We start from the raw sequence: 25405 nt of genomic DNA on the forward strand, positions 1-25405 counted from the left end.
TTGTGGCTTATTTGAAGTAACTACAAATGTTAAACACAAAGATCTGTCCAGAAGACCCCATCACCTGGAGGTCCCTGCCTCCAGACCAGCCAGGTGGTGACACTTCACCACTACTGCATGGTCCCAGGTGTTGCGTGTGAGCTCTTTGCTCCTCAACCAACAGCCTCCTGCAGCTCCTCAGCTCCATCCCCACATCCCTGCAGCAGGGGTGGGCAGTCAGGCCAACTGCTGAACGGCCGAGTACCCCTGTTCATGGGCAACAAGGGGGCTTCAGGAGCAGGGTACATGGGCATGGGGAGACAAATGGTCCTGGCCATGTGGTGTTTGGAAACAGAGGGGGCCTCACCTGCTCAGTTAGTTCTTTTCTTTTCAAAAAAATCCCAAATCCCATTAAGGCCCAGGTATTTGAAGGATTTGTGGCCCTGCAGAGCTTTTGTCTGCTGCTGTTCTACCCTACGGGCTGATCAAGGACGCATATAGTGATGCTGCTGGCTGTTTATTTGGAATCACCCATCAGGTTGGAAATGGGGTAAAGCTGCAAAACCACATCTTCTGGGTTTATAAACGTGTGTCTTTCTTCCTTCGTTTACAGCTGAATCCCTTAATCACTGATCGCTCACATTTCCCCCTGCCCTCCCCAGTCAGACTGAGCTCGCAGTGCAGAACGGGCACTCTCAGCCCCATGGACATCACAGGGATGGAGCCCTGATGAAACCTTCAGTGGGACATACTCTGCCTCAGGTCATACCCCAAACCCTCTCGGCTTCCTCAAGCCTCTGGTCTGCAGGCAGGTGGACTCTTAGGATCACCTGCACCCAGATGTGCTCAGGGAAGCCAGGTGAGATTGGAGATGCTGTCTGAATGAGAAAAAAATAGCCTGAGTCTTGTCTGACAGTCAAAATCAGCAGCTGTGCCTAGCCGTTAGTCTCATTATCCTCTTGAAATAGATCAGCTAATAAATATGTTCTTAATAAGTGGGTTTTTTCTAAGCCAGGTTCTCATTTGTTTTACCTGCCCTGGGCTATGCATGTTACTCTGCAGCTGATTCTTGCTGTCCTTCGACAAGTAGTTCTTCTGCAAGGGGAGAAGGGACAGAACTGGCTGGTGTCACTCCATGGGCTACCCCATCACACATCTGGCTACTCCATTAACTTTTTCCTGACCTCAAGGCTCTCCTTCTGTCCTCCTAGGGCTTCCCCCTCCTCTCCCCACCCAGAATTTACATAGCAGCTGCAAGTGCCCCTTTTTTTGCCTAATTTTAAACTTCTACAAATGAAGGAAGATCATGACCTTGTGCACGTGGCAATTTGCAAAAGGGAGAGGAAAGAAGAGGCTACAATACAGTTGTGTGACACACACTTGTGTTCATGGCTGTCAGCAATAAAGTGTCAAAAAGAGGCTAAAACATCCTGCCAAGTCATTCCTGCAAAAGCTTTTGCCTCCTTAGGTTCAGGGTTTGCAGGGAGAAAGGAGCCATGCCCCTAACAGTGGCTGCTGAAATAACTGCATTGAAGCTTGGCCTGATTGAGATGTTGGGTTGGGTTCATTGAGCAAACGTCTGTACTTCTTCCCTGCAGCTCCTACGAGAGCAAGGGTTGGTCCCAGAGTCACTGGATGCCAGATGGCCCCTGCGGTCTCAGAAGAGTCCATATTGCTTCTTCTCATTCTGCTGCTTCCATTTGGGCATCTGGTAGAACTCGTCCTTGGACTTCCCAAAGATATCGTGGAAATCAGCATCAGAGAGATAGTACTGCAGTGGGAGGAGAGAGCAAGGAGAGGTCGGCTTTGGCTTTTGCAAAGGCTGGGACACCTCCATCGGCTGCATCCCTTCCTCACTGTTGGCAGTGCTGACCCCTGACTCCAGGCCAACAGCTCCTGTCCTCATGGTGGGAAGTGGAACGTCCCAGCATCTGTTCCTCATCCCACTTCTCAAAGCACCAGGGGAATAAAAGCCCACCAGCCCAAAGGGATCCCTGGTTTTGAGAGGTTAGCGTGCTCTGACTGGAATTTGGTCCTTGCTAATCATACTGAGGCCAGAACAACTAATGATGCGTGGGAGAAGTTCTGTTGGCCAAAGTTTTGCGTAGTTTCTTAGGTAGTGATTCACAGTGAAAGCATCTCCCCCTCGCTCAGTTCCCCCCCCCCGCAAATATTCCACTGGAAATGTTCCCTCCCGTTGCTGGAAAGACAGAAAGTTGTGTAGATAGCAGGCTCATCAGTGATTCTGAGGAAGACCCTGTGGGGAATGGAGGTTGAGTTTTCCTCAGCGTTTTGGCTAGAAGAAAGCACTCACGTACAGCCCAGCTGAAATACAACGTTAGCACGCGGGCATTGCCGTGGGACAGAGCTGCTGGCCCGGCCGTGGACCAGCTCTCTGGCTGTGGGTGTTGGCCTTTGCCAGGAGATCTGCTGGGGCAAGATACTGGTCCAACATGAGTTGTAGAGAGTGGAGGGAATCGGCTGCCTGTGTCCCCCCCGCCACTGGCTTGGACTCAGTTACAGACGTTGCCAAAATCCTTGGGCTGATCAGAAATTGGAGATGTGACGTCCCTCCCCGTCCCTGGATGGGCTTTGCTGAAATGCAAGCTTTCTGACAAAAAAAAAAAAAAAAAAGAAATCCCTTCTGGAAGGAGTTTCAAATTAAAAGAAACAAAATGCAACTCCTGGCTTCATTCTCAGCTGTGTCACCTTGTCTCACAGGAGCTATTCTTTTGAAACTCTGTCCCTTCAAGGATTTGAGGCAGAATTAAACAATTCTACCAGAAAAAAACTGTTTTAAAATTAAATATTTAAAATAAGTTTTTTCTTAAAAAAAAAAAAAAAAAGATATATCAACTGGGGTAAAACTACCACAATTTCCTCTCACCTGAAGCTCCTGCTTTTTGATAAAACCTATGTGTCCAGCCAGCGTCTTCTTGAGCCTGAAGCAGGACTTAACAGCCTAAAGTACTGGCACACTTAGCCAATGACCAAGTTCCAGGTTAAACTACAAAGGCATCAAACCAGTAATGCTGTCACCTCTTTTTTAGTGGGATCCACGCCTTCTGGAAGTTCATCCACCGTCTTGTTCATCAGCACCTCTCGGGGGTAAATTCCTTCACCGTTAGGCACCAGGGAAGGGCTGCTGTTGCTGTCGTAGTTGCTGCTGTTGGTGTAGCTGTTGCTGTCGCTGTGGTTGAAGTGTGATTTATACTCTGGGGAAGCACTTGCCATACTTGAACCATCCGAGTTGGTCATGCTGGGGGTTCTCTTGTTCAGGCTGATGTTGTTAAGGTCCTGCCAAATGAAAGAAAACATTCTTGTCAGGCCAAGAAGCTCTGGCAAAGCAACTTGGGGGTTATCCCAGAATCTTTCTCTCTGTTGGGGGGACAGTTTCTGGCACAGACTGTCTGTTGGTCTGTTGCTCCAAAGTGGGAAGGAGAACGTCCGAACTAAAACATTAGTCCAGCACCTCCATCCATGCTACATCTTGATGTTAGGACTGCTAAAAGCCCAGCACTGATGAGAGCCCTTAGAAATAGCTGAAGATACTTACAGTAGTCTCATTTTTCTCAAGGTAACAGCAGGGGAAGGTGTGTGTGGGATGACAGAAGGTGAGATTAGATAGCTGCCATGTCTAAAACATCTAAATTACTTGTGTACCCCTCCCTGATTGCCGTCTCTCCCGGTTCAAAGCCCCTCACATTTCCTTCCAGCCTTCCTCCTGCCCCTGTCCAGGGCAGAACCCACCCCATGTGACAATCACGTTTGGGACTGTTGGGACTTTGTTTCCTCTGTGTTTTGTAGGATCTCCCGTTGGGCTGTGCCCTTCTTGACCAGGGGTCTCAGGGGTCTCAGGGGCCACAGCACTGCAAACTACTCATACAATGCTTATTTAGCTGCACACACTTTTATTTGCATGTGAAGTTTAGAAAGCAGCTGGCCAGTCTCCATCTCCCACAGTCTCCATCTCCCACAGATGCCTCTGCACGGGACTGGAAAAGGCCCAGGAGATCTGGGTGTATTTAGGGGTTATTAATCATGTCTCCCTCTGCCTTCCACAGAGGAGCACAGCTCTGATCCTGACAGCCTGACATCCCCATGCCCTCTCCGATCAATATGTCCTCTCCTTCGTGCGAACAGGCTGGGGGACGTGGCGGTGTTTAAACCCAGGTGTTTCCCACCCATGTGGTTGAGAAGCCACTCACCACTTTGATCTCAGCTATAGCCGACACGTCTCCTAAGCTGTTCTTCATCTCCTCATAGGACTTGCCATCCTAAAGGTAAAGAGAGTTGTGAGAAGCACGGGCTGCCTTTAATTAGCACATGCTCCTGTTCTCTAACGAGGTCAGGAGGTCATATGAATTTTAAAGCCCAGTGGTGCCCATTGAGCTGGCAGCTGGTGCCTCCTGCAAACCCCAGCTCCTGGAATCAGGAGACTGTGCCAGAATCTGAGCTCTCACTTGAAAACAAAGGAACAAATGGACTTTAGCCTTTGGAGTTGTACAGTAACAGGTGAAAACAGGAAATGTGAAGACTTCAGAGAGCAGAAAGCAAATAAAGAGAAATCATATTTACTGCTGGATTTAATTCTTTTAAATTTTAAATGAATCTTTCAATGCATGAAAATTTGGGATAAAATAATATTCCTTTTTTTACCTTCCCTGATTAATTTAGCTAAAGCAACAGATTTTTCAAAGCCTCAATCCCTGACTTCTTGTAATTTGGTGCCGTGTATTACCAGCTACCTCTTATTTCCTGAAAAAGGAATATACTAGATATATTGGCAAAGCTGATGACTGTGTTTTCCTAAGCAGCCAGGAGATGTCAGTTCTTAACAGAATCATCCAACAAAGTTCCCCAACAAGAACAAACAACATAAACACAGGGACTGCACAGCAAACAGATTTAGACCCAAAACTGAGCAATGAACACACACACCAGATGTTTCTGGGATGGCAACAGTTTGGCTTGCTTGTCTGTAGTTGCTGAAGCTGCCTACGGGGGATATTTTTAGAGGCACATATTTTATGAGCTGTATCCTTGTTTTTCAGCAGTTCCTCAGAAAAAAACAAGTTTTGACCTTAGTTCTAAGCATCAACAGTGTTTTAAGGGCCAGTGCTCTGGGAGTTGCTGTCTTACATGTCCAAATCTGGCTGTCAAGAAAACAATATCTGCTTGCAAAGAAAGACGATGCAAACCCAGCTACAGGAAAAAACCAGTGTCTCCGTACGAGATTTCCTGCAGTGGGAAGTCCCCTAGGGACCTTCACCCCATTGCCCTGGCTGTCCCACCTGCAGGCTCCAGCATGGGACTTCACTCACAGCCCTTTGGGCAACCAGAAGATGGGGAACGCTTGTGAACTGGCCGAACAATGATGTTAGAATAAAACAGGAGCGAGAAGGGACGATCTCACTGGGGAAGGGTCTGGTAAAACACCAGCTGACTGGGCAGGGTCTGGTAAAACACCAGCTGGGAGCGGAGCTTTTCCCAGTTGCCCGTCATCTTTCTTTTTTTTTTTTTTTTTTTATTCTTAAGCCGTGCACACCAGTGCCATCGGGTGGCAGGAATTTAGGTGCACCGCCTGGGAGTATTGCTTCCACTTCGCTGTTTGCTCTGAATCAATACTCTGGCTCTATTAACCACCAAAGCCCCGCCAGGATTGTCCTTTATTTCCAATACACTCCGTGCCGCAGCACCGAGCACCCAGGCTGGCTGGACCGGCTGGTCCATGGTCTGCACGGGGTTAGTGCATTGCTCCTTCTTCCATCCGACCACGCTGTGCACAACCAGGGTTGGAGACTGGGTCCTGACAACACGTGGTGGGGCCCCGTGCACTGGCCACATGAGCAAATCTCTGCTCCACATTATAGTCCTGAGATGATTTGAAGCCAGTGTGTTTGAAAGAGGAGAGGAAGGACCTCTCTCTTTGCCAGACAACTCCTGGGGCAGGTTTTCATTTCTGTATAGCAGGGAGCTGGTATTTGTAAATCTCCTTTTGAGAAGAAGGCTTTTTTGTAGGGACCAAGGGTGACCTGGCTCAGGAGCTCCTGTGCTCTGATCGGCAGTCTGCAAACCTGAACAGGAGACCTGTCTGCTCACATCTTTCATTTTGCCAGTTTGCCCTTAAAGCTGGGTCATAAATTTTTCTCTCTGGCTGCATTTTGAAAAATGAACACTTTTTTTTGCAATTTTCTTTATGATGTGGGGTGCTTCTGTTTCAACTGTGAACTTGATTTTACTACTAGTAGCCCCAACCCATTTTTGGCTGAAATCACAAACTTGATTTGGAACCTAATCTTTTTTAAAATAAAAATGTGAATATTGTGAATTCAAGCACATTCACTTATCTTTGCAAAAGCCTCAGTTTCACCAAACAGGTACTTTTTGCTGGTGAAGGAGTAGAAGCTGCTCAGGTAGCACCAGGAAGCCATGAAGCTCAGGCCATGTCATAGCGAGGTTTTCCTCCATGCACCATAGAGGATATGTTCACTTGACAATTAACGCCCTTTAAGCACCGCTGAGCACGTGTGCACACCGCGGGACTTTTCCAGCGACTTACGCTCCATTTGTAGGGGTCCCAAGCGTTGAACCATCCTGTGAAGTTGAGGGGTTCGTAGCCCTGCTTCACCAGTATTATCGGAGTTGCCAAGTCTCTCCCTGCCGGATGGGTCTTGAGATACTCCTTAGCCGAGGCAATGGCCTCATTCCTCTCGTATGTGTTGGAGGCTTTGCCAACCCAGAGGAAAATCTGCAAGGAGAGAAGGTGTTGAAGATCAGTAAGTAGTTAGGACCTGTGCAGACACGGCTGTTTGTTCACCCCTGCCAAGTGAAGCAGAGATAAGACAGGAATTGCTGTTTCCCAATAGTCCCCTGGGATTTTGATCCCAGTTTTCCTCCCAGCCAAGAAGGATTTTGCTTTTGAGACAGGCCCAAAGCCTAAGTATTTCAGAAAACAGCTCTCAAAAGCTTCAAGGTAGCTAAATTCAGTCCTTGCATGGCCGAAAAATCAAACGGCCTCAGAAAGCAAACCCCTCGGCGTCGGTTTCCAATAGTCTAAAGCAAGTCCTCACCATCGGTGCTGGGAAATGAGGGGGAGGGTTTCTGGGTGCCACCCCCTTGTATGAGCTGGCAAAAACTGGAGCAGGTCTAGCTCATCTTGCCTTGGAGCAAGGCATGGACCAGGTGTCTCCGTTTCCTCCTTTCTGAAACAGGGCGAGCAATACTACCTCGCTCCTGTTTTGTACTTGGGTGAGAAGGACTGGACATACGCCTGCTTGTCTGACCAAGCATGGTGAAGGGTTTGGAGATGGGACAGAAAGCATATTGCCCTCGGTTTCACATTGAATTATGGATTCAAACAAATTAAGCCATAACCTGTTTGAAAATATGTCTGGGGAGAAGAGGAGGGGGAGTCAGTGCTGACCTCTTCCCATGTGTCTAGCAACATGACATCATCTTCGTCCAAGTCTTCCTGGCAGAAGCCCACCACCTCTGTCATGATGAATCGACCCGTCTGGTTTGAGCACTCGAAGAGGCGAGGCTGGTAGTGTGTGATTTGCTCTTGAAACCTTCCTCGTGCATGGCAGGGAAAGAAAAAGCAAGAGAGATGGAAACCTTTCCCTCCTCGTTTACCGCGGGGCCCTGCCGCTACTTGTCATGACCTTGATGGAAGAGGTGGGAACATGGCAACGCTCTTCTGAGGGCCTGAAAGCCAGGCAATGTCAGGTCTCAGGGGATTCTCGGACCATTTTAGCAATTTTTAAAGTTAACTTTTTCTCCACCCAAAGACGGCAAAAGCAGAAGCCTTCTCTCTTTGTGGAGATGAGCCTGCTGTCAGGTGAAAGCCACATCAGATCACTTGGTTGCAAAGGAACAGGTCACCTGCCCGGAGGGCTGGAGAAATCCGGGTTGTTCAAAAGCGGGTTTAGTTTCATGGATCTTCTGGGGTTGCCCATAAAGCTAATAATGGCTGGAAATGGAGCATGTGGCTCATGTAGCCCTTATGACAAGATATGGAATGGATTTACTGTGGGGAAAGGAGGGTGTAGCATACCATTGTCTGCAGGGTGTGGATCTGGAGCTCCTACTTCACAGCAGGTCTAACCCAAAAGCTAGGAAAGAGACATCTCGGTGTGGTTTCTGACCAAGCTTTTGGCGATATTCTGACCTGGTGCTCCCTTTGGTGAGGACATGGTATCAAAGTGCTTCCTCACTTTCCAGCAAAGTTTTGATCCCTTGATTAATATTGCCAAGCCCAGAGGAACAAGCAGGTCACTATTACCTCTTTTCACTGGCGTAAGGTGCTTTGCCTCCCAAGGCTTCCCAGAACTCTGCTGGCTCTTGTCCTTCCAAAATGGTGTGCTTGTCCCGTTTGGAAACGATGTCAGCGACCATTTTTGCCATCTCCCTCTCATCTCCGCTGCATCCCTGTGTTCAGGACATAAGATTGAGGTGGAGTTAGGGACAGACTGGCAAAATTTATCTGTGGGGAAAAGCTGGCTTGGTCCTACCCTTCTCTGGAGAGTTTTAGACCTGCTTGAATGCTTTTGAGGGTCTCATCTGAGCTGGTCACTCAGAATCCATTTGCAGTGCTTGACGGGACTTTCAGTGCAGCCAATGGCATCTAGAGCAAAACTCATATAATCATAGAATGGTTTGGGTTGGAAGGGACCTTTAAACGTCACCTAGTCCAACCTCCCTGCCATGGGCAGGAACATCTTTCACTAGATCAGGTTGCTCAAAATGCCATCCAACCTGAACACTTGAACACTTGAAATGATGGGGCATCCGCAACTTCTCTGGGCAACCCTCCTGCTTCGGTTTGAGCTACCATCTCATGCTGAAACACATGACTAAAACAGGATAAATGAGTATGCTCTTATCCTGGCTAATTTCTTACATCTGGAGAACCTGGGGTGCTTTATTCATCTGAAAGCTGTATGAACATCTAAAATGAGGTGAGGTGAACCCCAAGATGGGTTACTTCTGTAGAGAGAGGGCTGTGTTACTGCTGATCCTCCCCAGATGGAGCCTTCTCCTGGGTGCACCTTCCTCCGATGAAATTAATGGGCCGTCTGCCCAAGGACACACCTCCACAGCTCAGTGGAGGTGGGATACTCGAGCCCCACATCAGCAGTTTTGGCTTCCTTCGGCTGCCTCCCCTGGCCTCACTGCGGTCTCACCTTCCCACACCACAGGTAGCAGACTTGGCTGGTTGTCAGCAGGAAGACATCATTGGAGTTGAGCGAGGAGGCCCGGGCCGGCACCTCCGTGGCCTTTGTGTTCATCTCATCCGTGCCCCTCACCTGGAAGAGGCGGATCGCCGGCTCGGGTTTGCTTTCCTGAGCCCGGCTTGTGCCACCCTGCAAGGAAACAGAGGGAAGGATGGTGTTGGGAGGTGAGGAGGACACGCAAATCCAGGGTGCGACTGGAAGAAGGCTTTTGGGCTTACAGACCTCTCCGCTGCTGCAACGGCAGACCATGGTCCTGCACAGAGCAGGTGAGGAAATCCAAATACCTTCTGCCTCCAGGTCAGAATAAAACCCACATATCATAACTTCCACATTTCTCCCCGATTACTCTGAGTCTTGACCAGCTCCCGTCAAGATGCTCAAGTTCAATATGAGATCTTAGTGCCTGCAAAGCATTTGTCATGTAAACTGGGCAAGGCAGCTGGACTCTGATCTCCAGCTGCGCTCGGCTTAGCTGAACATCTGCCATAGAACCTGTTTGGTAGGACCAACACTGAGAGCTGAGGGCAATCCTCCTCTTCCCCAGCCATTTGCAATGTCTCCACCACAGGTGTCGACAGCCAAAGCAGCAAGTGAAGTGAGTTAGTAGTTAACGTGATATAATTAAGGCAGAGACAATTCAAATCATGTAACTGTAGGATATTTTGGAGGACCCTCTCTGGATTGTGCTATCTAATTTACAGCACAATTTTCTTACTGTAATTCTGCAAAACATTTTGGATAGAGTTGGAAAGAACATCACACATTAATGCTGGAGCTCAGGAGTGGGCAGCTGAGTCTGGGTCAGTCCAGGACTGTGTTTATACATATGGTGTTCAGACTACTTGGGAAGTAGTAGAAAGGTTCCACCACTTCCATCTGCCCGCCCATGCAGGCCTGGCAGGCTCCTTTTCTGAATACCAGCCCATTTTTCTGGATTATTTCCATTGCAACTGCCAAGCCATCGTTGGTCCTTGCACCTTCCTTTGCCCACGCACAAAAAGCCACCTTACCTCGTAAATGATCAGCTTGCCCTTGAAGATGGCCAGGAAGTGTGTGGGCTCCTTGCCCATCGTCACGCGCACCTGCACAGCCTCGTCCCCATGCTTCTTGTCCAGCTCGATGGCATTGAGGGCACAGGCGGTGATTTCATCCACAGAGGCATGGCGACCCTGGGGAAGAGAGATGCCACGTACAGCGTGATGAGGTGAAGGGTGTAAAGCTCTGCACAATGTAACATCTTGCCGATCCCAAGCCCTGCATACAATATCATGAGATCAGAGTTAAAACTACAAGATATTTGAATTTCATTTGCATTCTGGTTTTGGAGCCTCTAGCATCCCATTTTCAAAGCTTTTCTCTGCGTTCCAGGGGAGGAAAATATACTTTAAAAAGGAAAACAGAGCTATTCATATACTCACATGACTCCAGGAGCTGAGGCTTTAAGGAACAATCTGAAAGACTACAAAGTTTGACCTCAGCACTGTAATCCTTCACTATTTCTGTCTGACTTTGCTGGCTCTCAGTCTGATGCCAGATGGGTCTCAGAGTGTCCATGCTGCCTACAAAGCACAACTTGGGATATTTGCAATGGAGCAAAGGGCACGTGAGTTCTTCTGGATGCTTGGGATTTTTGCATGTAATTTCTTCCTTCAGTTTCAGGCTTCCAGCAGACACAGAACAGTCTCTTCTGCTTTGGTTTGACCTACCTGCCACATGTAGAGGACATAGTGAGGCCTGCCTGATCTCAAGTAGGTGTACAGGACCAGGTAGCAATCACCCCCGTAGAACTGCCCATATGTCTTGGGATTGACTGGCTGCATTTGCAAGTCCTCAATCCTCCACACCTAGTGAAAGAAACATCTTGGTGAGCAGCAGTGGAGTCAACGTGAAGACAGAGCACAGCCCCTTTGCTAGCAGACCACTGAAGTTCAGGTCTTTGGTTGGAAAGGTAACCCTTTCTCTCTCTCCTGGATGCCAGCCTATGTTCCCCCAGCTTGATTAAGTGCTTGCTGGCAAAGTCAGGTCTCTCCAGCGACTGTCACAGTACATGTGCCGTTAATGGACTTTCAGCAGTCGGTGGCCCTCAAGGAGGAGCAGCCTCCAAGTCCCTCTCAGCCCCACAGCCCCTCTCTCAACCAGCTCCATCTTCCATGGGAGGCCACAGGAATGGGAGAGGGACCTCTGCTCTGCGCAAGTTTGGTTGATATGGACATAACTGGGAGACAGCGTGAGAAGGGGTTTGACTGCATCAGTCTCATGACCCACACACATGGCAGGAGTTATCTTGGTGACTGCTTTGCTCCATTGGTCATGGGTTGGAGGAGAAATGCCCCTGAGCTAAACTGCTGCATTAGTTAGAGTTGGCAAGCACTTTGCTCTGGCTGCAGCCATGCTTCCTTGGGGAGGGTAGGTGGGCACACCTTCACAGCTCCGTACAACTGCTGTGTGTGAAAAGGCAGAGGTGTTTGGAAACACCCTGATTATTGCATCTTCTGGCAGCAAAAGGAGCGCTCTCACCTCTATCTCCCCGGAGGCATCATCTACCATTCTCTGCTCAGCAGCTAGCTCTGGTCTGGCGTGGAGCTGAGTGGTGTCAAACTTCACCTGCTCCACCTTGGCTGCATGCACCAGCAGAATAAAAACAAGAACCCAGTGAATGCACAATAACGTACAAACCCTCTGCATCACCCTCATGCACACACACACAGTCATTATACACGCAAGAAAAACCCGGTCGGCGGTTGCAAGAAGCCATTCTTGCCACCAGTAAGCCAATGTTGATTTTGGAATATGCAAGAGCTCACACACTCCAGTGTTGATCTGTTACAGGCTGGCAACTGGTCGTATAGCGCGTTCCAGTGATGATTGGCTGGTAAAAATATTAGTTGTCTCCTGACTGAAAATTCTGAATTGTTTTCAAAACCTATACGTATTTCCCTCCCTTTAAAATGAGGCTTTCAGAAATAAAATGGCTACGTTTCTCCAGCTCATGATAAAGAGAGAGAGTATTTATGGACAGCACGGAGAGAGACAGAGGTGCAGAGAAAAGAGAGAACTTGCAAGGGGAAGAGATTTGTGGCTCTCAAGCTATTATTGATGGAGACATTCATCATCTCCGTCACCACCCCCTCATTCATCAACAAGTTCTCTCTCTTCAGTATTGTTTACTCTTTGGGGTTAATGCATTGTAATATTCACTTCAGCAGCTTGATAAATTGAGGCACCGTTTACACCCGGTGTAAATACAGAATAATTCCATTGACGTCAGGAGGGTCTTGGGTGGATGCCAGTGTAAATGAAAGCAGAATGTTGTTCAACACTTCCTTATCAGGTTCAGCATTAGCCCTTTATAAAGAAAACTAGGAAGTTCTGCAAGTGTGAAATTTTGCATACAATTTTTCAGACGAGAGTGATCTTCTGCCAACATTTACATTTGGAATAAGTGGCAGTTTTGTTCACATAAGGAGCCTCAGCAGTTCTGAATGTTGTTCAGTTGCTGAATCCTTTGCATCTACTGAAGAAGGTGGAAAACAAGGAGTGAGAAGAACGTGCACTGGATTTTCAAGATATGGAAGGCAGGAGACAGTTAATGTGAATGATGTTCCCTCAGCTGTTGCTTAGCACAGGTAGGAAAGCCAAAGCCAGGACTGCTCACCAATTTTGCCAGTAGTGTAGACTTTGCCCAGTCCTTGCGTTTCGTCCTTTTCTGTCCACCTCTGGAAGAGCTGTTTAAACATGGCTGACTCTGCTCCATCATTGATCACTTCAACGTTGGTGGATGAAGGATAGCCTTTGGCTTGGATAAAACCCTAGTGGGGTGGAAAAAGAACATTAGTGGGGTTGAAAAAGGATATTAGTGGGGACACACTGAGTTTTTTACAGACATGAGAAGAGGGATGTGGACCTGAACCAGCCCAAAGAGTGAACGTCCTCCACTGAACACAGTGGTGTGACCAAGGGCAGGATTCACCCCAAGACTTGCATTCAGACTTATAAACGGAGGTGTCTACAAGCTCTCACTGTAGTATCCGTGTCTATTTCTGTGTTTAGACTGAACCCTAGCCCTAGAAGCTGGTCACCTGGATCACATCCTAAACTTAATCTCTACATGGCACCTTAGTCTTGAAGAAAATCTCACTCACTGGGTCTAATAAAAAGCTGCCTCCTCTGTCTCAGACAGCTCCGTAGGTGGCTTCTGGTGGCTTCTGGTGATGGATCTAGGAGCGGAGGGGAGGGAGCAGTGATGGGCTGTGACCATGATCCAAGAGTCTAGTTCAGTTCTTTGCTTTTCACCAAACTTTTTGTGCCTCTCTAAAACAGGAAGACTGTCCTCCCTGTAGCGTGATGGAGAGCATGCATGCCAAGGTAGCGAAGACATGGAGGCAGCTAAGTACCCCAGAGCATGATGTGTGTTCTGAAGGGACTAAAATCTCACAAATCTTTGGGGTTTTTGTCTTTTTTTTTTCCCTAAAAACAAATTAATTATTTCTTTGCGATAGAGCTACTATTGAGTTAAAAGACTACTTCAACAGAGGTGCTTGATGCAATATGAGAGGGAAGAAAATGATCTGTGTTCTGCCACAATGCCAAAGTCATTGTTCAGTTTTGGGAACTGCTCTTGTGTTTATCTCGGCAGGCTCCAGGATGACCTGGAGGTACAGTGCTGACAGCCGTGGTTCTGGGAAGGAGCCTGGTTGTGTGCTTCTGAGCATTCATCTTCTGCTGTAAATACTGCAGCCACACACTACCCCCAGGGAAAAGCAGAGCAGATGGTCTTCCCATCCCTCCCACCTGCCACACTGAAAGAAAGAGATATCTTTTGTTCTACATGTGTAGCTCAGGGCCAGAATTTGCAGAGCTGATTGCCTACTAAAAACCATCTGAGTTAAGCTTTTGAAAGGAGCATAGCGGACTTCAAGGTAAGTTTTAAGGCAAAGTTTTTCTAAGCTTTTCTTCTCTGAGAATCGGTGCAATCGGTATTGAAGCTGAGTGTCTCCAGGTAAGACCTTATTGAAGGTGGGGCCACTGAAGTTCAGTATCTCCTAGGAAGATCTCATTGAAGATGAGGCCGTTTATGGTCTTCACATAAGTGAATACATGAATTAAAAACGAAGTTCCTTTGTAGCCTCCACTTCAACATGCCAACTTGTAAAAAAACTACCAAATGCTTTACTCGCTCAGGTGCCCTTGAGGCTACTTTTTTCTGAAGGGAAGTGTTGAGGCATGCTCTGCCAGAAAATAACTGCATGGCAGCCCATCTGGAGGAGCGGCATAAGTGCCGGGGCACTATGTTGGTGTGCTCTACCTTAACATGAGCCCTGGTCTTGCGTCAGGTTGGCCAATCTGAATTAGAATAGAATCATAGAATCATTAAGGTTGGAAAAGACCTCTAAGATCATCGAGTCCAACCGTCAACCCAACACCACCGTGTCCACTAAACCACATCCCTAAGCGCCTCATCTACACGTCTTTTAAATACTTCCAGGAATGGTGACTCAACCACTTCCCTGGGCAGCCTGTTCCAAGGCTTGACCACTCTTTCAATTAATAGCAGTTAATAACAGATCTCTTTGTACCCAACGGAAGAGCCCTGTATCATCTTCAAATTCACACGCAGAACCTGGGCCCAGACCCATTGGTGTTGTGAAAAAGACTTGTTGCCTGTAATGGACTTGCGGTTGAGGCCTGTAGCACCTACATATAAGGTCTGGCTTTTCCAGAAAGTCCAAGTAATCGAGTTCCCCACTGACTTGCCCAAGGTGTTACTCTTGTTTGGGAACACCAAAGATGCCTTTCAGGGCCAGAGCAGTGGCCCATGCCTGGGACAGTGACGTTAAGAGATGCTTTTTAGTGAGCGCACATGAGCTTGGTGGCTCAGTATGATCCCTTCACTCTCCCCAGCATCCACAATATTGGGTCATGGATGTTAGAGAGGATATAAGAGCCCCTTTAATATCTGTTTCTGGACCTGTTGACTACTAATTTGTCTAATCCCATCTCCACCCTGCTGATACTCTCTGACTCCACCCCCTCTTGAATCAACAAATTCCAGAAGTTCACCATTTACTGTGTAACAAAGTATTTTCTTTTATACTTGCTTTTCTTTAATTAATTTCTTCCTAGTTTTAGTGGCAGGTCTTAGTTCTAGTGCAATTTGATGACTAACAATTTTGTGTTTACGTCATCACGCCTCCCTTAGACATTTAATTTCTCTCTCTGTTGTTACACAGACCAGCTCCTCATGACTTACACTTAATTGTAATTAGCAGTCAGATCTAGATTAGCATTTAGTTAACCTCCCACGACATTGTTTGCACTATATTACAACTCACCACAGCTCGAGTGAAGGCTGCTTTTTTCTCTTCCAGGCTGGAGGCTTTTCCTCTCCAGACGTAAATCTTAAAACCACCTTGGTCTAAAATGTAGCAGTCCTGAGGTGAAACAGAAAAAACAGACGTAAAGAGCTCTGTGCAGGCAAAGGTCCTCATTTGTAGCCTACTCAGGTTGGATCCTTCTTGAAGATTTAGATTAGATGTAGATCTAGCTCATTTCCTTGCCTTTCAGAGCTCTAACCCTGGTGCAACCATTAGCAGAGGCAACAGAGGATGCATTTACTGTGGTTCATAAATGGAATACAACTACCATCAACCCTACAGTGCAGGCGTTCACGGGTACGCTGACTTTGAGAGCACACCTGACCCAGGCAGCTGCCCTTTAACTGCAATGAGTTAAAATATTAGGCATTGCTCAAAACTGGCTCTTACCATCTCATGAGAGGTGTTCCCAAACCAACAGAAACACCAGCTCCAAAAGGCTCCAGGAGAAGTGTATGCTGAAATATCATCCTCAGCCTGCTGTGCTCTACGCATGTGGTGTGCTCTACACATGGTGGTGCTCATTTATGCCAAATCTGCTACTAAAGCAGCAGGAAAAGTCCAAGTTAGACCTCTTCTGCATGTCTGTTTTGTGTCCCCAATCTGGAGCTACAAGTGTTGCATCATTCTGATGGATCCCGAACCCAAAGGGGGTGAGATGGCAACCTGTCTCCACTGCAGAGAGCTGGTGCTCCAAACTCACAACCCACTGTTTGACCAAAGGCTTCTCATTTTCCAGACTGAAGTTTGACAAGAAAAGCAAAAGCTTCATACGCCTGTAAAGGGAGACTGAGATTTAACAAGGCTGACACCAGGGTGAATAAGGGAGCTGGAGCCTTGCAGCACAACGCTGTTTTGGAATAGGCTGGTTTGCACTGCAGAGAATGAAGGGTGAGCAATTCTCTGCCAAATTTTAGCCAGCAGGATATTAGGCAAGTCTCTGTTTTCTGAAAGCCTTTGGACAGAGGGTCTGTAAGGAATCTCCTCCCAGGGTGGGTCACTGAGACCAGCTACTTGCTACAGCAGGAAAATATAACTTCACGATTTTGTGAGCAGAGTATTTATTTGCTCTGAACTCTGCAGATGGAGGGCTCTCCCTGAACATCAGGTATTAAGAAGCCTTATTTCCATCTGGAATTTATTCCTGGCCCGCAGCAATCCTTGACTCTGCCAAGCTAATATCATCCTTGGCTGAGAGGGGCAATTTGCCATCTCTCGTTAAAGCAGCTTCCATGCACCTCCTACCTCGGGAGGTTGCAGTAGGGCTAAGCTGTCCTGTTTTCAGAGGACACCTGATAAACCCGAATGATGGAAGGGCGGGTAATTTTCAGGAAACGGGGTATCCCATTGAAACAGGTGCTTAGCTGAAAATAAAGCAAGCCTCGGCATCCTTTTCTCGCTGTAAGGGCTAAGGCTTTCTCTCACCTCGTGCTGGAGCAGATCCTGTGTCAGGGGCCGGGTGGCTATCTCCTGTACCACCAGGTCGTTGTCCTTCTCGTAGACACTGAAAGACAGAGTCACAGGGCAGAGTCAGGCTTCACAGAGCTTGCTGTGAGAAAGGATAGGGTTTGGAGCCCATCCCCGGACTTACTGGTAGAGCCGGACATTGGCTTTCTGCAGCTCATCTGCTTTTGCATCTGGGATGGCATCTCGGAGCTCCCCGCGCCTCTCACCCAGCACCATCTTCATGATCTGCATGAGGTCCGGGGAGTCTTTCTCGTTGTCAATGATGCCGATTTGAGCGCGGCCGCCTCTTTCGCTGTCCCTGATGCTGCGAGCCAGCGCGAGACCCTGCACAAGGATCAGCAGGGGGTAAGTCCTGATGCAGATAACAAATTCAGCGAGCCTCAGACCTAGAGCAATGACCGAGCACCAATAGTCCAAGCCAGATTACCACAGCTCTCTGAAGCTTCTAATGTTCTCCAAATTTAGCTATTAAAGAAGGGGATGTGTCTATAACGTCTGCTTATTAACTAACTCTCAGGAAAATATTGCTTATTATAGTCGCTATCGGTGTTTGCTCCCGCAGGACACAGGAATGCGGTAGCTACAGGAGGCGTTGCCTATGTGTGACTGTACATAGGCAGGTCCAATGGTCTTGTGAGACGGTCTGGGAGAGAGATGCACGTATGCTGAGGACAACGAGGCTGGATGCTGCAGAGCTGCAGGACCCTGGGTGCCCCGTGGTGACATTTTACATATAAATGTTTAAAGTATTCAAAAAACGTAGATGTTTTCTGTGAAAAAAGCAGCGTGAAATGCCAAGCAACTAATTAGGCTGAAACCTCCTCCATTTTCCATTGAATTCTTTTTTTCCATTATTCTTACTGCAATAGGTTTGAAAGGGCACCCTCTTTGTTAGACCTAGGAAATGACCTGCTTGATTGCCTGAGATGAACCATGGCCTGTTCCTCACAGCAGCCATCCCTCTACCTGCTTGTGCTCCTGTGTCCTGAGGGTTTCTTTGTCTCTTCTACACTCCCCGTTGGATCTTCTCCTCTAGCTAGTGCTGGAAAATCGCCTTCCCTGTGAAGTTTCCCCCTCTCCTAGCTCATCGGGTGACACCGTGTGAAGAGCAGACCCACCTGCTTTTTGATGTGTACAATGACTGGCTACGAGTTTGGCCATCAACTTTGCTGATGACCCCATTGACGTATCTTGTTTTATTACACCTCTTTATCTCGGTTCCTCTATCAGTAAAATAAGGATAATGACACCTTTGCAAAGTGCCTTAAGAGCGATGGATCTGACCTACCAACACCTGGGCTATGTATTCCTACTTGTCTCATACTGACCAAGCTGGGATTCCCTGTGATGCTGTAAAAAAAAATATTAAAATTCATCTACCCCTGGGGTAATTACTGCAGCTAAACCTACCGGTGTTGATGACTTTTTAGTCCTATGTCACGCAAACTACAGGGCACAAAGGGATGGAGATGGACCTCCCAGGAGGGAGCTGGATGCCTTTCTGGAGCCAGAGCTAGTGATGTGCCCACAGCCGCCCGTGAAACCCAAGCTGAGGCCAGGTCTAAACTGGAGCAAAGCACTTCCCTTGGCCTCTGATACCAGCAGATGGGCAACTAGAAGATTTACCATGATTTTCTCTGTTCATGTCTGTGTTGCTGGTTTTACTGACATTTTCACTGTGCAAACATTGAGTGCTGTTTCTCTATTTTTTTTTCCAGGCATCAAAAAATACTGCTAGTAAACTAAGTGGCTTTTGCCTGTACTCACCCTGGATTTCTCAGCAATGCTGCAGCTGGGTCCGTTCCACTGAATCAGCACTTTCCCAAGGTCCAGCAAGAAAACATCACCCTTATTGAAACTGTCCCAGGAAAGCGCTACCTGTCATGAGGAAATGAAAGCGTTCGGCAAACCGGGGAGGACAAGAAGAGCTGCAGGAGGCTAGTTATAGCCATTGCAAACTTGCCCTTGGGGGTGTAACAACCGGTCTGCAATGACATGCTCATTTTTCTAGCACTCAGCTATTCATTGAGCCCAATGGCTTCTCTCATGATAATACCAAACCCCTGAGCGAGGTCTTGAAAACTGTCCTGCAGTAGGGGTCCTTGAGCAGAGATGAGCTACCTAGCAGGCAAACCTGGTCGAAAATGGGTGTAGGAGGAGGGGCAAGGAGAAATGATCCATAAGGAGAGAGGGCTCTTCTTCTTACCTCTGTGGCTGACACGTGCTTCTTTCCCTTGACATGAAGAAGACGCTTGATGTTGTACATATTGGTCTCCACATGCTTAAATCCTGAAGCCACTCCTCCCTTCTTGTAGCTGTTGTTGTAGCAGGGAATAAAGAATCAGAGCTGGTTAGAAAATACCTTCCCCTCTGTCCTCTGAGAACATCTCAAGCTTTTGGTGACAACTAAAAAATCTACAGCCAATATAATCTCAAAGTCCTAAATATGGAATGTCAAATGTTGTGTTGCCTCACTCTACTGTTCATGGTCCCTGGTCAGATCATGACTCCTCACGGTGTCCATCCGCCTGTTATGGGTGTTGTGTTGCTGTTGTGCATCTTGGGAGAAGGTGTGCAGATGAACAGGCAGGTCAGGGATGGCAATGGAAACATAACTCAACCAAACTGAAAATCCCACTAACCATGGCACTGGCATCTCAGAATTGAAATATTCCATAAACATTAAATTAAAAAATGAAACAGATTTTGCAGAAAACAGACTTTTTGCTAAAATTTGGTTTTCGTCAAAATAGTTATTCTATTAAAAGTAGCTTAGATAGGAAATGGTTGCCATAAGCAGAACAAAATGCTATCGTAAACAGGTACAGGACACCGTATTTCTCTCAGATTTAAGCTACCAATTTTCTTCTTCCATCCTTGACCACGCACTTTGCAATAGCCGCTGTTAGCACTGGATTGCCTCACTGCATGATGCCATCCCCTCCCTTCTGTGCAACTTTGCAACGAAGACACAATCACATCATGCGAGGAGACGGTCACCCAAGGAAGTCCCTTTTAATGGTTTTTGGGCAAGTCTAACCCACTTCTACATATCCTAGACTATTTTATAAAACAGATCCAATGTTCATACTTCGGTAATAATTGACAAAATGTAATTGCCATTTATGGGAAAAAGAGACAATTGCTGAGAGTCTTATAGTTTTTGCCATGTGGGTAATATATGTATTTTATCACAGCTTGATGGAGACTGGCAAATGTGGTCAGGCATGTGAGTGACTCACAGTACTTTAGACTTGTTCAGCCCAGTTTAACGTATCCACAGAAGGATGCTCTGGTGATTAGTTCCAAGGTGTGGAAAGAGCCTGCTTTAATTTCTCATTCTGCCTCAGACTTCCTGATTGACCTTAGGGATGTGGTTTAGACCAAGACGAAGTCTCACTCATACTGATTTCAGAGGCAGATAGCTTTCCAAATAGATTTCTAAACCTACATGTTTTTGAAGGTTTGAATTTTAGTCTTTCATTGTCTCTTACTCATCTTTAAGATGAGGGTAAAAGCACTTTTCTGTCTGATAAAAGTCCTGAGGAAACTCATGAGAGGTTGTAGAGATGCACAGTACAGAGGTATCAAAAGCCAGATTGGGATATAGGGTATTGACCGAGGATGGGTTTTCATCTGAGTTTTCTTCAGCTGTTTAAAAGGAAGGCACTTAGGCTGTTTATTGCCAATGAAGGTCCTCCTGGAGGACGGCTATTGGGGTCACCTTCCAAAGACCCCAAAGTGAGCAAAGACCACAGGATTGGATTCAACAGTATCTTCAACAGTATCTATCAACAGTTCAGAGTCAAAATTTCTTTCCACTACAGGAATATTACTCCCAGTATGAGCCAAATAAGCACTTCTCTTAAAGGTGGATATTAGTCTGAAGTGCCCTGAGTGGGCATATTAATCTAAAGTGGGTGGAGGAGAGGAAGGAAGGTCCTAGGGTGAACAAAAGGGAGGTTAAGGTGTAATTACTGCAAGTATCTGGGAAAAGGACCAGTAGAACAGAATGACATGGTTCCAGACTCAATGCTTATAAATAATTCTTTTAAAATGGGAAATTTTTCTTCTGAATTTTGACCAAATTCAGTGCTGATCCATATTTTTCAGATTTTTGAAATGTTGATGGCTCTGAGATGTAGAGAAGCAGAGGCAACCCCAGGGACCACGACCCACCTCGTTGCAGGGTATTTTACGCTACTCACATAATGCCATTGCGGAAATAGCTTTGGAAGGTCTCAGACTCATGTCCCTGCACTTCCCGGTGCTGCACGGGGTTCCCCCTGAGCGCACTGTCCAGCTGGGTGACGTACAGGGCCGCGGCACCTTGCTCATCCTGAGATGAATCCTTGCCAATCCAGTAATGCAAATCCACAGCAGAACCGCGAGAGGTTCTTTTAGTCTGGAAGAGGTGGGAAAGACGAGTCAGGATGAAGACACAGCCCATATTTGTGTTTCAAATAATATCGCTGGTCAAGGAGACCTGGCAAAACCAAGTGACCATGGAGCCCTTTCCCAGTTCTGCCTTTCTCCTGGGCAAGGGGAGAGAGGACGGAGCCTTAGGATGCTCCCTGGGAGTTCAGCCTGGAGCCACAGACCTTATTCAGGAAAGCATTTATGGGTTTTACGTACATATTAAACTGAAGGATGTTTCTGTCTGATATTATCATTTTACAGCTCTTGTTATCAAGGAAAACTCAGCACCTGTGCAATTACAAAAATGAATGTGTTCAACCTGTCCTACTTTTGCAGAGTTTGATATTAAAGCTTAAAGGAGACTTTTCTCATAGATCACCTTTTAAAATGTAATGTACACTGCTATTTATTTGCCTGGAGATACTATCCTTTCTTTCCTGTTCTCTTTCTCATATCGCACTACATGGTAACACAAACTGCCTCTGAATTCCTGCTGACTTGCAAAACAGACATAACTCCAAATGAAGCTGAGCCTGTGCGTTCATGCTGTGATTCATCTTATTACAGAAAAAAACCAATAGCCTAGAAAGAGGAGGCGAGCGATCTGAGAACAGGTGTGCTTATCGTTATGTGAGTTGTGCCAGTTATTTTTCAGCACCTACTGTGTTAAACCCTATCATGGACACCTGGGAAAGGTAATAAAAGCTCATTTTATAAACTGGATTTGACACTAAATTCTGTTTATTTGCTTTGTGCAGTGATACCACAGCGAAACACAGTAGAAGAACTTGAATAAAATACAGCTCAGTTCCTCTAGGCACAGATAATTAATTTGTGGCAAAATCGCTCAATTTAATACATTGTTATTGAAGACGATCGAAGTCCCATTGTCCTGCAGACAATCTGTGTTTGGAGAGCCTCCAGTGAGGATGCAGAATGCAAAGATGAGCATTTTTACCCTCCCATCTGCAGGGGCAAAGGAGAGTAGCGAGCTGATTAAGGGCTCTTCTACCTGGGGAAGCTATTGTAACATAAGCTGAGCCTGTGAGCATCAAAATCTATACTGGTATCTATAGCCAGCTCCTTGCAAGGACACTTATATTCTGCTCTAAGCATGTTTTTGGGTGGCTGCTACCAAATCGATTCAGCACTCGAAAGGTGTGCACGGGGAATTAGAGCAGGAGACTCATTCTGCATCGCTATCCCAGCCTGCTTTCCCAGCTTGACGTATAGTGGATGTGCATTTGTTTATTGTGGGATAGTGGAGGCTTTGCTGTCTCTTGCCTGATGGAGATGTTTGCAGGAGGGACACTCAGACCTAGGAAGTGGGAGATGCCTCTGGTTTCCACCGTATGGATGTTTTTTGATACAATGGGGCCTGGATTGCTCTATGCAGATGAAGAGATTTGGAAGGAATTCTAGGAGCTGAGTGCATCCTTCCATGGAGCTTTGGGAACGCAAGGCAGTTTGCACAGCCCATAGAGTAGAGTTGGTTCTCAGAAGTTCCTCATGCTTCTGCCTAGCCTGGGTTCAGCTGGTTGCAGGTAGGTGTGGACCAAATTTGGGTGGGACAGATTAAGTGTCCTAATGGGGACATGAGAAGGGCTGCAGAGCTTCTCTGCTGCTTGCATGACGCAGAGTAGGTGGCACACTTCCATAGCCCACATCATCTGCTGAAAATGAGACCCTCCAGCTGGCCACCTCTCACATCCCCAAAAGACTCCCATAAGTCATGCAAATGTGGGCCTTGATTTAGCTTGCCAGGAATGTACTGGCCATTTTGCCATGTCTGGACATGACTCAGATAAATAATTTTAATGAATTACTAAGTTAATGGTTCCTCTGGACTTCTGATTGACTAAACATACAGTGTTCTTGCAACAGCCACGGTAAATTCAGGTGCGTGATTAGATGGTGAACGCGCATGCACAACCACTGTTACCCACAGTGCTGGACACCCAGCATCCAAGTCAGAGCTAAACAAAAAGGGTTGAACCCGTTGCCTCCCAAAGAGACCGATGTTTGTTAACCTTACTTACGTGCAGAATTATGTAACAGTCCCCTTCAAAAAAAGTCCCGTAAGCCTTTTCAGGTACAGGAACCATCTTCATATTCTGTAAGAAAATGAGCGTTTGGGTCATTGCTAGAACTTCAGAGCCAGAAGTTGGTGGGTGTGAATCAGGACAGCTGGGGTGCATGAAACATTAAGGTGATGATTAGGGTTTGGAGAAGGAAGAACCAGGACTGAGCTCATAGGGTGGGAAAAGCCACTTCCAGGGTAAATCCCAAAAGTACTAAGGGATGAGGAGGGGTAAATGATAATGCTGCTTGGCAGATTGACAAGTATTTTTTTACTCTCCTTGCCCCTCTGCAATTCTGTAGGTCTAGAGCAAGAAGACTTAGTGGTCAGGCTGAAGTGCTCCAGAGCTTGCATTTGTAGGGAATCTCCCAGGGGAGTGAGCACATCTCATCCTAGGTTTAGTTTTGGGGCATGGTTTTTACTCAGTACCCTTAAGTTCAAGGTTAACTTTCAGACCTTTGTTAGGATAACCACTTTGCCAGGGATTCATAGCAACCAGCAGTGCTGAGAAAAGGCAGACTTGAAGACACTGATGTGTCCCTCACCCCTCCAGACCATAATTGCACACTTCATCTGGTACAAGTACACAATTAACCAGCCATGCCCGCCCAGTGTAGGTGCCTGGATGTGCTATCCACCAGTACACAAGCAGCTCCTGGGCTTGAACTGGCTCTGTGGTTCCCCGGAATTAGAGACATACATTCTTCTGGTGGCCTGACTTGTTTGCCAGCATACCAGCCTGACCCTTGTGAACCAACACGTCTCCAATTACAGATCCTCTGGAAAGAAGCTTAGTACAGTGCTTTGGAGAGAAATGAGAAGGGAGAGACCCTGTGATATTTGGAACATAGCTGGGACCTGTAGAGGGCCACCACCACTTGGAGACATGTGTTGGAGCCCCTTCCCGCTGCTCCCCTGAGTGGACTCTGGACTTCATTCTAAGCCCCCTCTCGTGGCAGGGGAATGTTCTTGGTGAATTGGGGGAGAAAAAGGCAGAATTGAGCACAGCTCCAAAAACAAAAGCAAAGACCACCGCAAGCAGAAGGTGACCTCGCAAGCTGCAGTATCTCTCCCTGCAGTGACCCATCAATCAGAGTGGGAAAGATAAGGATGAAGTGCAAGTAGACTCCATGGGATGCCTTTGCTGCAAACACGGGTGCCTTCCCCATGGCAGCTGCTGGTATAGACTAAGGTTACCTGTGCATAACCCCTCGTTTGGTGAAACAGGTAATTCATTTCTGGTGTGCTAATGCAGCCTTGCTTTGGTTTCCAAAGAGGGTAAGAAAGCCTCCAGTGCTGGAGGAACAGCTTCAGTCCCACCACATTCGTATTTCCTTAGTCAGTATTATCCCTGTTTTACAGAGCAGGAAACCAAAACATGTTGAAAGTTGCACAGGGAGAAGTTGGCTTTCCTGTTTCCCACTGTATCTTATCTGTAACACCCTCTTTTCCTACCCAGATTACTCCGAGAATATCTCTTTCTTGAAACATATACACACATGCAGAGGACATGCCATCATTGCCTCTTGTCATACCTCTATGCTCCATATCTGCAGTCCTAGCTTTCTCTCGATAGTTGGGAGATTTGTGTTGCCGTCTGTCATCCTGTCGTCTGAGCTAGAAGAAAAAGGAAGAAAAAACAAAATAACTGTATAATTGGATACAACAGTAATTGTGCTAGTCAGCTGGGTTCCTCTTACAGTCAGTGGAGGTTTAATACAGCCTTAATACACCTTGAAGTGTCTCTATCTCTCTGCTGACTATGAAGAGAGCACAGCTGTAGTTATCAACAGTTAGGTGGGATGAACCCCCGTTCCCAGAGTATCCATGCTCATGGGGGGGCAAGGAAA

At 47.0% G+C, this 25405-nt stretch overlaps 1 protein-coding gene across 2 annotated transcripts; it reads right to left on the reverse strand.

Moving 5' to 3' along the window:
- Positions 1-1521: 1521 nt before the first annotated feature.
- VILL (villin like) lies at positions 1522-25159 on the reverse strand. 2 transcript variants are annotated; one of them, XM_075144277.1, is made up of 20 exons: positions 25091-25159; positions 23515-23589; positions 21265-21461; positions 19263-19371; positions 18824-18934; positions 17181-17380; positions 17015-17093; positions 15548-15646; positions 12871-13024; positions 11733-11833; positions 10922-11059; positions 10226-10384; positions 9165-9344; positions 8264-8409; positions 7406-7550; positions 6542-6730; positions 4191-4256; positions 3536-3550; positions 3019-3276; positions 1522-1750 (listed from the first exon to the last, which is right to left on the reverse strand). In XM_075144277.1, exons 1-20 carry the CDS (start codon positions 25157-25159, stop codon positions 1637-1639), a joined length of 2604 nt encoding a protein of 867 aa, XP_075000378.1. In that variant the 3' UTR covers positions 1522-1636. The 2 variants fall into 2 exon arrangements, with proteins under 2 accessions (XP_075000378.1, XP_075000377.1); XM_075144276.1 differs by lacking the exon at positions 3536-3550 and having other exon boundaries at positions 4188-4256.
- Positions 25160-25405: the final 246 nt, after the last annotated feature.

This window comes from Calonectris borealis, chromosome 2 (assembly GCF_964195595.1).
Source record: "Calonectris borealis chromosome 2, bCalBor7.hap1.2, whole genome shotgun sequence".
NCBI classification, from domain to species: domain Eukaryota; kingdom Metazoa; phylum Chordata; class Aves; order Procellariiformes; family Procellariidae; genus Calonectris; species Calonectris borealis.

What these genes read in the sequence shown, in the direction of transcription:
- VILL (XM_075144277.1), bottom strand. Translation starts at nt 25,159, where the DNA reads ATGACAGACGGCAACACAAATCTCCCAACTATCGAGAGAAAGCTAGGA. An exon ending in GCATTGCTGAGAAATCCAGG is followed by an intron (nt 17,381 to 18,823) that starts GTGAGTACAGGC and finishes ATCCTTGTGCAG; the next exon opens with GGTCTCGCGCTGGCTCGCAG. An exon ending in CAGCCTTCACTCGAGCTGTG is followed by an intron (nt 13,025 to 15,547) that starts GTGAGTTGTAAT and finishes CCACCCCACTAG; the next exon opens with GGTTTTATCCAAGCCAAAGG.